Raw genomic sequence first — 13,394 nt, 5'->3', positions numbered from 1 at the left:
ACTGTTTTCTTTGGGGCAAAGAGGAGATTTAATTGAGGTGCATAAAATTATATGGGACCTAGTTAGAGTGGATAGGAAGAATCTATTTCCATTAGCAGTGAGGTCCATAACCAGCGAGGCAGAAATTTAAAGTAATTGGTAGAAGGATTAGAGGGGAGTTGAGGAGTGATTTCATTTTCACCCAGAGAAGTCATTGCCTGAAAGGGTCACAGAGGCAGAAATTCCCATCCTATTTAAAAATACCTAGATATGCACTTGAGGTGCTGCAACTTACAGGGCCACAACTCAAAGAGCTGGAAGGTGAGATTATGGGTGGCATGGTGGCACAGTGGTTAGCACTGCTGCCTCACAGCGCCACGGACTCGGGTTCGATTGTCGGCCTGGGTCACTGTCTGTGCGGAGTCTGCACATTTTCCCCGTGTCTGCATGGGTTTCCTCCAGGTACTCCGGTTTCCTCCCACAGTCCAAAAGACGTGCTGGTTAGGTGCATTGGCCATGCTAAATTCTCCCTCAGTGTACCCGAACAAGCGCCGAAGTATGGCAACTAGGGAATTTTCACAGTAAACTCATTGCAGTGTTAACGTAAGCCTACTTGTGACACTAATAAACAATAAAAAAGGTCTCCTTCTGTTTTTACATAGTGTTGCAAACAAAAAGCAAAAGGCCCCTTCTTCTGTCCTCATCAACATTCAGCTTAGTTATTTCTCATCCCCTCTTTATGGCCTCCCGTGGAATGTGCCACTTTCCAACCACAGATGAAGACAGATGTTTTGGTCTCAGAAAGTTGACAGGTCTTCCAATTTCCCTTCCCTTGGCTAAGGTTAGCACCTCATTGTGCAGAGAACTGTAGGCTTGAGCCTACTACTTTATCCCACACTCATCAGGTAATCCAACACACTTGTATTTGAGTTTATATGTAGTAAAGCCCTCGTATTATCACTCTCAATTGATCAACAAACCAGTGAATTTCTTCAGGCTTTGCTCAGTTAGAAGTGGCTTTTGTTTATTATCACAAGCCCAAATGTTAGACAGATCTGGGCATGTTATGTCACAATCGTTAGTGATAGGAGGCAGGGGCACTGTATGGCAGGTGTTACCTATTTAAATGATCAGAAACACTGATGCACTTTAGATTTTATCTCTAGTTGTTGCAACTGGCACAGAAGTATTACTACATTAGAACAACACAAAAGAAGGGGAATGAAATTCAATGTCGAGAAATGTAATACCATGCGAATCAGAAATACTTGATGTCCATCAGTATGCAACTGCACAGTGCATGGTTCCCCCACTCCACTCCCACCCTCAACACACACACACACGCACATACAAACACACACACACATCTTGAAGTTACTAAAGAATGTTATTACCTCGGAATGCACATCCAAATTAATTTATAGTGGAATGTACAAAGTCTACCCAGCCATCCAAAAGGCTTGGGTTCGTGAAATGGAACTTCCATCACTCTTCAACAGTAAAGAAATTGCAATAGCAGACATTGATTAGATTGCAAGTATTTTGATTTGATTTATTATTGTCATATTTATTGGTAAACAGCGAAAAGTATTGTTTCTTGTGCACAATACAGACAAAGCATACCGTACATAGAGAAGGAAAGGAGAGAATGCAGAATGTAGTGTTACAGTCATAGCTAGGGTGTAGAGAAAGATCAACTTAGTATAAGGTATGTCCATTTGAAAGTCTGATGGCAGCAGGGAAGATGCTGTTCTTGAGTTGGTTGGTTCGTGACCTCAGACTTTTGTATCATGTTCTCGATGAAAGAAGGGGGAAGAGGGTATGTCCGGGGTGCTTGGGGTCCTTGATTATGTTGACTGCTTTTCTGAGTCAGTGGGAAGAGTCAATGGATGGAAGGCTGGTTTGCGTGATGGACTGGGCTTCGTTCACAACCCTTTGTAGTTTCTTGAGGTGTTGGACAGAGCAGGAGACATTCCAAGCTGTGATTACATCCAGAAAGGATTCTTTCAATGGTGCATCTGTAAAAGTTGGTGAGAGTTGCAGTGGACTGGTGATTGGGCAAGACTGTTCTCTTCCTGTTGGGGAGCACTTCAGCAGTTTGGGCATTCGGCCTCTGATATTCGGGTAAGCGTTCTCCAAGGCGGCCTTCACGACACATGACGGCGCAGAATCGCTGAGCAGAAACTGATAGCCAAGTTCCGCACACATGAGGACGGCCTCAACCGGGATATTGGGTTCATGTCACACTATCTGTAACCCCCACTGTCTGCCTGGACGTGCAGAGTTTCACTGGCTGTCCGGTCTGGAGACTACACATCTCTTTAGCCTGTCTTGATGCTCTCTCCACTCACATTGTTTGTACCTTAAAGACTTGATTAGCTGTAAGTATTCGCATTCCAACCATTATTCATGTAAATTGAGTTTGTGTCTTTATATGCCCTGTTTGTGAACAGAATTCCCACTCACCTGAAGAAGGGACTTGGGGCTCCGAAAGCTTGTGTGGCTTTTGCTACCAAATAAACCTGTTGGACTTTAACCTGGTGTTGTTAAACTTCTTACTGTGTTTAGCCATAGAAGACAGAGGGTAGCGGTGGAAGGGTGGTTTTCTAAATGGAGATCTGTAACTAGTGGTGTTCCACAGGGATCAATGCTGAGACCTCTGTTATTTGTAATATATATAAATGACTTGGAAGAAACTGTAGCTGGTCTGATTAGCAAGTTTGCGGATGATACTAAGATTGCTGGAGTTGCGGATAGTGATGAAGATTGACAGAGGATACAGCAGGATACAGATAGGCTGGAAAATTGGGTGGAGAAATGGCAGATGGAATTTCATCCGGACAAATGCGAGGTGATGCATTTTGGTAGATTCAATTCAGATGGGAGCTAAAAAATAAATGGCAGAACCATCAGGAGCAGAGACACACAGAGAGATCTGGGAGTACAGGTCCACAGATCCTTAAAAGTGGCAGCACAGGTGATGAAGAAAGCATATGGCATGCTTGCCTTCATCAGCTGGGGCATCTTTGAACAAACTTCACAAACCTTAATCACTAAGCCCCCAAGGAAGTAATTTATGGAAAATCTGTTGAACTTTTTAAATTAATGTGAATGCTAATATGCTGAAGAACTGTGCTCCAGAACTAGCCGTGTCCCTAACTGAGAGGATCCCAGAGGATTGGAGGATAGCCAATGTTGCCCCGTTATTTAAGAAGGGTTGCAAGAATAATCCAGGTAATTATAGGCCAGTGAGCTCAGACTATAGGAGTTGGCAAATTGTGTTACAGTTATATAAAATGTTAGTTAGGCCACATTTGGTATACTGTGTCCAATTCTGGTCGCCACACCACCAGAAGGACATGGAGGCTTTGGAAGGAGTACAGAAGAATTGACCAGGATGTTGCCTGGTATGGAGGGTATTAGCTATGAGGAGAGATTGAATAAACTGGGATTGTCCTCCCTGGAAAGACGGAGGCTGAGGGGCGACTTGATAGAAGTTTATATAATTATGAGGGGCATAGATAAGGTGAACAGTTGGAAACTTTTTCCTAGGGCAGAAATGACAATTGCAAGGAGCCACAAGTTCAAGGTAAGGGGGGAAGGTTCAGTAGAGATGTGCAGGGAAAGTTTTTTACACAGAGGGTGGTGGGGGCCTGGAATGCACTGCAAGTGAGGTGGTTGAGGCAGACACATTAGCGACATTTAAGACTTATCTGGATAGACACATGAACAGATGGGGTATAGGGGGATTCAGGCGGTTGGTCTAGATAGGATAACGTGATTGATGCAGGCATGGTGAGCCGAAGGGCCTGTTCCTGTGCTGTGCTGTTCTTTGTTCTTTGTTCTTAAGCTATTCCACTACAGCTAAAATCCTGGCATCTATTGGGCATAAAATTGCCCAGGTATGTCCTGTCTACAAAAAGCAGGACAAATCCAACCTGGCCAATTACTGCCCATCAATCTACTCTTGATCACCAGCAATGTGATGGAATATGTTGTCAACAGCGCTATCAAGCAACACTTATTCAGCAATAACCCGTTCACTGGCACTCAGTTTGAGTTCCACCAAGGCCACTCAACTCCTGACTTCATTAGCCTTAATCCAAACATGGGCCAAATAGCTATACTCAAAAGGTGGGGGAGAGTGACTGTCTTTGACACCAAGACAGCATCTGACCAAGTCTGGCATCAAGGAACCATAGCAAAACTGAAGTCAATGGGAATCTGGGGAATCTCTGCACTGGATGGAGTCATACCTGGCACAAAGGAAGATGGTTGTAGTTGTTGGAGGTCAATCATCTCAGTCCCAAGACATTGCTCCAGCCCAACCATCTTCAGCTGTTTCATCAATGACCTTCCCTCCATCATAAGGTCAGAATTGGGGATGTTCGCTGATGACTGCACAATGTTCAGCACCATTTGCAATTTCTCAGATACCAAACCAGTCCATGTCCATATGCAGCAAAACATGGACAATATTCAGGCTTGGGCTGATATGTAGCATAAGAACATAAGAACATAAGAACTAGGAGCAGGAGTAGGCCATCTGGCCCTTCGAGCCTGCTCCGTCATTCAATAAGATCATGGCTGATCTTTTCGTGGACTCAGCTCCACTTACCCGCCCGCTCACCATAACCCTTAATTCCTTTACTGTTCAAAAATGTATCTATCCTTGCATTAAAAACAAATACCAAGTAATATTTGGGCCACACAAGTACCAGGCAATGATTATCGCCAACAAGAGAGAACTATCTCCCCTTGGCATTCAATGGCATTACCATGCTGAATCCCCCACTATCGACATCTTGGAAATTACCATTGACTAGAAACTAAACTGGACCAGCCATGTAGGGGAGGTGATGGCATAGTGGTATTGTCACTGGACTAGTTATTCAAAGACTTGAGCAGTACTCTGGGATGGTGAAATTTGAGTACAGTGAAAATCTGGAATTAAAAGTCGAAGCATGACTACAAAACCAATGTTGATTGTTATAAAGACCTACCTGTCCATTAAGGAGGGAAATTTGTCATCCTAACCTGGTCTGCTTGTGGCTCCAGTCCCACAGTTGACTCTTAAACGTTCTCTAAAATAGTTGAGCAAGCCATGCAGTTAAAAGGCAATTAAGGATGGGCAACAAATGCTGGCTTTGCCAGCAACATCCTCAATCCGTGAATTAATAAAATAAATGTAGGCACTGTTGTTACAAGAACAGGTCACCTCCTGACTCTCCAAAACCTGTCCACCATCTGCAAGGCGCAACTTATAGACTCACAATTGATGGAATAGATGGATGAGCGTTGCTCCAACAAAATTAAGAAGCTTGACACCACCCAGACAAAGCAGCCAGCTTGACTGGTACCCCATCCACCATCTTCAACATTCATTCCCCCCACCACTATGGAGCAATGTGTACCATCTTCAAAACGCACTAAAGCAACTCATCAAGACTCCTTCAATCGCACCTTCTAAATCTGCGACTTCTACCAACTAGAAGGACAGGGAAAGCAAATACATAGGAATATTACCACCTGCAACTTCTTGTCCAAGCTACACACCATCCTAACTTGAAACTATATCACTTTTCCTTCACTATCACTGGGTCAAAATTCTGGAATTCCCTCCCTAACAGCAGTGTGGGTGTACCTACATCACAGGGGCTGCAGCGGTTCAAGAAGCAGCACACCACCACCACCTTCTCACGGGCAATTAGGGATGGGCAATAGATGCTGGCCTAGGCAGTGATGCCCATATACCTTGAAGGAATAAAAATAAATAATTGATTGCACCTCTTGGTTAAATCCCCTAGTGGAAGATGATAAGAATTAAAACCAGATGTCTCAAGAACTCAAGTATAATGTGGTTATCCATAAACCTGCAGAAATAGATTTCTCTTATGTGAAGTTATGATCATTATCTTCACGGCAGAGGAGGTTAAAGGGAGATTTGATAGAGCTATTCAAAATGACGAGGGGTTTTGATGGAGTAACTACAAGAAACTATTTCCACTTATAGGAGGTCCAATCACCAGAGGACAGAGAGATTCATGATTATGGTCACCAAGAGGGGAAATGAAGACTAAAACCTTTTACACAGCAACTTGTGTCTGGAACACACAGCCTGAATGAAGGGTTGAAAATAAATTTACCTGAATCCAAATTAGAATTTGATAAATACTTGAAAGGGAAAAAGTATGCAGATCACCGGAGAAAGAGCAAGGGGAACAGGACTCATCGGATACCTTTTTCAAGGAGATGGCATGGATAGGGTGAATGCACTCAGTCTTTTTCCCAGGGTTGGAGAATCGAGAACTAGAGGGCATAGGTTTAAGTTAAGAAGGGAAAGAATGAATGGGAACCTGAGGAGCAACTTTTTTACACAGAGGGTTATACGTATGTGGAATGAGCTGACGGAGGAAGTGGTTGAGGCAGGAACATTGACAACATTTAAAAGGCATTTGGACAGATACATGGAGAGGAAAGGTTTAGAGGGATGTGGGCCAAATGCAGGCAAATGCGGGTAGCTTAGATGGGCATCTTGGACCAGTTTGGGCTGAAGGGCCTGTCTCCGTGCTGTAGATTCTATGATTCTATAATCCTATGAGATAGCACAGGCATGGTGGGCTGAACGGCCTCCCTGTGTGCTGTAATATTCTCTGAATCTATGAGAAAAGACAGTCATGCCCCGACTGAATCTTTGCTTCAAATAGAAATAGAAGTTAGCTCAGTGGTTTGGAATCCTGTGATATGTAGAATTATACCATTATTGATTTTATTTTGAATGTAAAGGCGAGGTGAAAATTTGCTAGCTTCACCAATGCTGATCTAATCTTGGTGTGTGTGCTTATTGTTTCAGGATGTTCGGAGGGTCCCGGGGGTGGCACCCACCATTGTCAGAGCAAATACAGAAGCCAATGAAAAGCGTCCATTCATGTGTCCCTACCCTGGGTGTAACAAACGCTACTTCAAGCTCTCCCACCTGCAGATGCATAGCAGAAAACACACAGGTATTGGCAGCATAATGTTAGCATAATAAGCTGGTTCCGAAATTTACCCAGCATCGAAAACATATTGAATAAAGTTGTATAGATATGTGTGGAAAATACACCAAAATCTATTGGAACCTCTCCCCCCAAAATTGGGGATGGAATCCTGGAGAGAACAGACAATCTCGAGCAAGATGGGGCTGGAACCAGAGGGCACAACGTCAGGCTGAAGGGATGACCCTTTAAAACAGAGATGAGGAGGAATTTCTTCAGCCAGAGGGTGGTGAATCTGTAGAACTCTTTGCATTAGAAGGCTGTGGAGGCCAGGTCATTGTGTGTCTTTGAGACAGAGATAGATAGGTTCTTGATTAATAAGGAGACCAAGAGTAATGGGGAAAAGGCAGGAGAATGGGAATGAGAAAAATATCAGCCATGATTGAATGACGGAGCAGACTCAATGGGCCGAGTGGCTTAATTCTGCTCCTATGTCTTGTGGGCTTATGGTCTTATGGTAGTTTGGGGTGGAATTTGGTCACATTCCATTTGGACAGTGGGACAGTGGGACTGGCTCTTTACACTAAAGGACTTAGTGAATGCTTGATGACCATATATGAATCAGGCCAGCGCCTGACTGTCATGGTCACCTCTTCACTGAAATGTAAGTGCCATTGTCTGCATAGTCCATGGGTTGGAAACCCAAATGTCAGCATTGACTCCCTTCAATCCTCTCTTCGTTTGCTTGGAACTTTTACCCCTGCAGGTATAGATTAAGGAAATGTTTTTCATCTATCTTTTGATGTCATTAAATGTCATTCTATCGCACTGCCTCCCTTAGAGGCTTCAGCCTAGTTTACTCCAATCTCTTCGCTGTAATCCAGTCCTTGAGTGCTGGTGATCTGTCCGGTGACTCATGGTTGCCTGAATTCGATGACTCCTCTGCCTCTCAAGAGCTGGAAGTGGGCTCAGTCTCAGCCGTGGCTCAAGTGATGGCACCCCAACTTCTGAGTCAGAACGCTGTGGCTTCAAGGCCAACTCCAGTTATTTGAAAGCAACCAAAAAATCTAGGCCGACACCACAGGAAATCCTACATTGTTGAATAAGAAGTTAAGCGGAAACACCCTGGGGGGAATATTCCTGTCCCACCCGCCAAGGGAATCGTAGTGGGTGGTTGGGGGGGAGGGGGGTGGGGGGTGGGGGGGGGGGAGGGGGGCAGACCATGCAAAGGTCTGTTGACCTCAAGCAGGAATTTCTGGTTTTGGGGCGAGCGTGGCTGGAAAATCCCACCCTCTCTGTTCTCTGAAGTAGATGTGAAAGATCCCATGGCGTTATTTTAAACCAGCTCAAAGGAATTGTCCCCAGAATCCTGGCCAATGAGCACCACTCAAATAAAACAGATTATCTAGCCATTAGCACATTTCTGTTTTGCCAGAGCTATCAAAGTGACTGCAGCGTATGCCTGCAATACAACTTCAAAACTACTTCATGGCTGTAAAGTGCTTTGGGACATTCTGAGGTTGTGTAAGGCACTGTATAAATGCAAGCCTTTATTTAGTACTCAAGATGTGTTCTGACCAAGACTCAGCACAGACTGAACATGAAATTAAAAGCAAAATACTGCAGGTGTTGGAAATCTGAAATAAAAACAGAAAAACTCAGCAGGTTGGGCAGCATCTGTGGAGAGATGTTTCAAGTCCCTGACTCTTCTTCAGATGTTACCTCTGTTCGAACATTAACTGTGTTTCTTCTCCCTCCACGGATGCTGTCAGACCCGCTGAGTTTTTCCAGCATTTTCTGTTTTGATTAAAGTTTGAGCATGCTCTGATGAAGGGTTATCCAGACTTGAAACGTTGGCTCTATTCTCTCCCCACAGATGCTGTCAGAGCTGCTGAGATTTTCCAGCATTTTCTGTTTTTGTTTCAGATTCCAGCATCCGCAGTGTTTTGCTTTTATCACAGTTTTGAACATTACTTGTTTTGCTGATTACTCTTCTACATTGATTGGAGATGTTAAACATCAGCCCTTCAAAAATTCCAATATCTCATTCAGTTTAAAGTTTAAAGTTTATTTATTAGTGTCACAAGTAGGTTTACATTAACACTGCAGTAAAGTTACTGTGAAAATCCCCTGATCGACACACCCTGGCGCCTGTTCGGGTACACTGAGGGAGAATTTAGCATGGCCAATGCACCTAACCAGCACGTCTTTCGGACTGTGGGAGGAAACCGGAGCACCCGAAGAAAACCCATGCAGACACAGGAGAATGTGCAAACTCCACACAGACAATCACCCAAAGGGAATCGAACGCAAGTCCCTGGTGCTGTTAGACAGCAGTGCTACCCCTCAATTTTACCCTTAACTATTTCAATAACATTTATAAAGTGCTTGTACTGCTCATTCATTTCTTTATAAGCACTAGTCCATTTACTTATATTGTACAACCAATTTAGAAGTTTCCTGGCTGCTTCCTAATCCAGAATGATCCATGAATTTTACCACCAGTTTATGTCATTTCAAAATTGGAAACAGTAGGAATCACAAAAAAACAATTCCTGGCACTCCACAAAAAACATTTGTTGTAATTTATTACACTTGTTTGGGGGATCACCAATAAAAATAAAAATCATATTTCCATAAATACTCCATTTCAAGGACAAGGTGACATCAAAAACAACTTCAGGTTATATTCCTGGGCTGCAACACTTGGGTTGTAAATCTACCCTAGTGTTCTAAGTAGAATATGTTATGGTAATACGATAAATATCTCCACAAGTAATTCATGAGTGACAAAGGTAGAAGTGAGTTATGATTGCCTTATGAATGGAGATATTTATCCAGGAGTGTTTCCAGTGTATGGGAGATTTGGGACTTATTACCTTGAAATCCAAATTTCCTTCTTGAAATTTCGCCAAGTGTCTAAAAAAACTTATGGCCATTAATGGTTTAAATGCCTGGCAATTATAAAATCCCAAACTCCTAACCCCAAAGGAAGCCTTATTTATCGTATTATATGACTGGCCAAGAGCTGTCCTTTATGTACTTGATACAGGAGGATCGTAAACAAATATAATGACTTTTTTTGATTGGTAAAGCACTCTCTTAAATCTAAACTTAACTTAAACCTAAAATCGCAATCATACCGAGGAGAATCACATGATTTTCTGTCATAATGAGCGCCATTTTCTTGATGTGAATCATTGGCTGCAATGATGATAAACACTGGGAAGACTAAGAGAACACTGTCTGTAACTGGAATAAGAACCCACGTGGGAAACACAAATGGAATATCCTTGCTAACAAGTTTATTCCATTTGGGGAGGCGATGGCCTCATGGTATTATCGCTAAACTATTAATCCTGAGACTCAGCTAATGTTCTGGGGAACCTGGGTTCAAATCCCGCCATGGCAGGTGGTGGAATTTGAATTCAATAAAAATAATGTAGAATAAAGAGTCTATTGATGACCATGAAACCATTGTTGACTGTCGGAAAAATTCATCTAGTTCACTAATGTCCTGTAGGGAAGGAAATCTGCCGTCCCTACCTGGTCGGGCCTACATGTGACTCCAGAGCCACAGCAGTGATTGACTCTTAACAGCCCTCGGGCAACTAGGGAGGGCAATAAATGCTGGCCAGCCAGCGATGCCCATGTCCCACGACTGAATAAAAAAAAACAAGCTAAAAATACTATATTTATTGATTTAAAATAAAAATATCTGGGGGTGAGAGGGTGTGTCACCCACATTCATGTGAGGGTGAAGAAGGGCTGCAGGGAAAAGCCTGGGACCTACAGGCCAGTGAGTCTAACGTCTCTAGTGGGTAAGTTATTAGAAAGTATTCTGAGAGACAGGATCTACAGGCATTTAGAGAGGCAAGAACTGATTAGGGACAGTCAACATGGCTTTGTGAGTGGAAAATCATGTCTCACGAATTTGATTGAGTTTTTTGAAGGGGTAACCAAGAAGGTAGATGAGGACAGTGCAGTTGACATTCTCTACATGGACTTTAGCAAGGCTGTTCACTAGGTACCGCATGGTAGGTTGTTGCATAAGGTTAAATCTCACGGGATCCAGGATGAGATAACCAATTGGATACAAAATTGGCTTGATGAAGAAGACAGAGGATGATTGTAGAGAGGCCTGTGACCAGCGGTGTGCCCTAGGGATTGGTGCTGGGTCCACTGTTATTTGTGATTTATATTAATGATTTGGATGAGAATTTAGGAGACATAGTTAGTAAGTTTGCAGATGACACCAAGATTGATGGCAAAGTGAACAATGAAGAAAGTTATCTAGGATTGCAATAGGATCTTGATCAATTGTGCCAGTGGGCTGATGAATGGCAGATGGAATTTAATTTATATAAATGCGAGGTGATGCATTTTGGTAAATCGAACTAAGGCAGGACTTACTCAGTTAATGGTAAGGCGTTGGGGAGAGTATAGAACAAAGAGATCTAGGGGTACAGGTTTATAGCTCCTTGAAAGTAGAGTCACAGAAGGTGAAGAAGGCATGCTTGGTTTCATTGGTCAGAACATTGAATACAGGAGTTGGAATGTCTTGTTGAAGTTGTACAAGACATTGGCAAGGCCACACTTGGAATACTGTGTACAGTTCTGGTCACCTATTATAGAAAGGATATTATTAAACTAGAAAGAGTGCAGAAAAGATTTACTTGGATGCTACTGGGACTTGATGGTTTGAGTTATAAGGAGAGGCTGGATAGACTGGGACTTCCCTGGAGCGTAAGAGGCTTAGGGGTGATCTTATAGAAGTCTATAAAATAATCAGGGGCATAGATAAGATAGATAGTCAACATCATTTCCCAAAGGTAGGGGAGTATAAAACTAGAGGGCATAGGTTTAAGGTGAGAGGGGAGAGATACAAAAGTGTCCAGAGGGGCAATTTTTTCACACAGAGGGTGGTGAGTGTCTGGAACAAGCTGCCAGAGGTAGTAGTAGAGGCGGGTACAATTTTGTCTTTTAAAAAGCATTTAGACAGTTACATGGGTAAGATGGGTACAGAGGGATATGGGCCAAATGCAGGCAATTGGGACTAGCTTATTGGTAAAAACTGGGCAGCATGGACAAGTTGGACCGAAGGGCCTGTTTCCATGCTGTAAACTCCTGTGACTCTATTGCTGGAATTTTACAATCTCGCTCGGGTGAGGCTTCTAAAGTCCCGCTCGAGGCCAATGGAGAATTCTGTTCTGCAACCCACGCCCGCCCTGATTCCGGGGCGGAGAGGCTGTAAAATTCTGGCATGTGACTCTATTCATAAACCCTCATTTTTATAAAGGGAGTTTCTTCTACTGACCATGTGTTGTGAAATCATAAACACATTTATAAACGCAGTTACAATTTCACCATGCACAGTGCACAGTTAAACATGTGATTTATGATGTCATCTAAATGGCTCAAGTCCATTCCAGCCTTGTAAAGCACTTGCAGACATTATTTTTTTCTGTCTATATTACATGCATGGGAAAGATACAAATGTAAGTTTGCATGCAATCTATTGCAAATTAAAATGTGATTACACTCTCCTATAAATCATTGTGAACCGCTATTATTCTGCAATTATGATGCTACAGCAGGTGATCATTCCCTCTTGGTAATGCTGCCTGCTTTATTCTTAACCGTCTGTGGTACATCCGTTGAGACAGCTGCCATTGTATGTATAAAGCTGGCAAATCCTAAAGCTGACATTGGTTGAAAATGTAGCTTCCTGCCCATTCCACCTAGCAGCACGCTTCAGATAGGTCAACAGTTTGAAAGGCCTTATTATTAACAAATTACAGATCTGCAGTCAGGCTGTGCTTGTATCTAGTTCTGAGGGCCTGTCCAATAATGTCATGGCCATAGATGGGTACAAAAGAGTCTCATTATGATGATACCAGAGATGCGAAAATTTGGCCATGAAGAAGAGCTGGAAAAGTTAGAAGTTCTTTCACTGGAATAGAGATTATTAAGAGCAAATGTTATAGAGAGGGTCAGCATTATGAAGCATTCTGTTAAATTCAATAGAGAAATTATTATTTCCATTGGTCAGTGAGTTGCCAACCAGCAAGCATAAATTTAAAATCACCCAGCAAAAAATGGAAAGAGAGGGTAGGGGTTAGGAGATTTCGTTTTTTTAAGCAGAGGATTGTTTGAACATGAGTACTCTACCAGAAATGGGCAGCACGGTGGCACAGTGGTTAGCACTGCTGCCTCACAGCGCCAGGGACCTGGGTTGATTCCCGGCTTGGGTCACTGTCTTTACAGAGTCTGCACGTTCTCCCTGTGTCTGCGTGGGTTTCCTCTGGGTGCTCCGGTTTCCTCCCACAGTCCGAAAGACATGCTGGTTAGGTGCATTGGCCCATGCTAAATTCTCCCTCAGTGTACCCGAACAGGCACTGACTGGAGTGTGGTGACTAGGGGATTTTCACAATAAAT

The 13,394-nt window shown here is 43.1% G+C and overlaps 1 protein-coding gene across 4 annotated transcripts in view; it reads left to right on the top strand.

The window, feature by feature from the left end:
- Positions 1–13,394, top strand: part of LOC144498956 (Wilms tumor protein homolog) — an 80,007-nt gene that overhangs the window by 44,633 nt on the left and 21,980 nt on the right. For all 4 annotated transcript variants that reach the window (XM_078220937.1, XM_078220938.1, XM_078220940.1 and 1 more), the window contains exon 5: positions 6,833–6,983. In XM_078220937.1, coding sequence (XP_078077063.1) covers positions 6,833–6,983 — 151 coding nt within the window. The remainder of the gene's footprint in view (positions 1–6,832; positions 6,984–13,394) is intronic.

The sequence above is a fragment of the Mustelus asterias genome, chromosome 9 (genome assembly GCF_964213995.1).
Source record: "Mustelus asterias chromosome 9, sMusAst1.hap1.1, whole genome shotgun sequence".
NCBI lineage: Eukaryota > Metazoa > Chordata > Chondrichthyes > Carcharhiniformes > Triakidae > Mustelus > Mustelus asterias.
The sequence above is the reverse complement of the archived record's forward strand: the minus strand, read 5'-3'. Positions and strand labels throughout refer to the sequence as shown.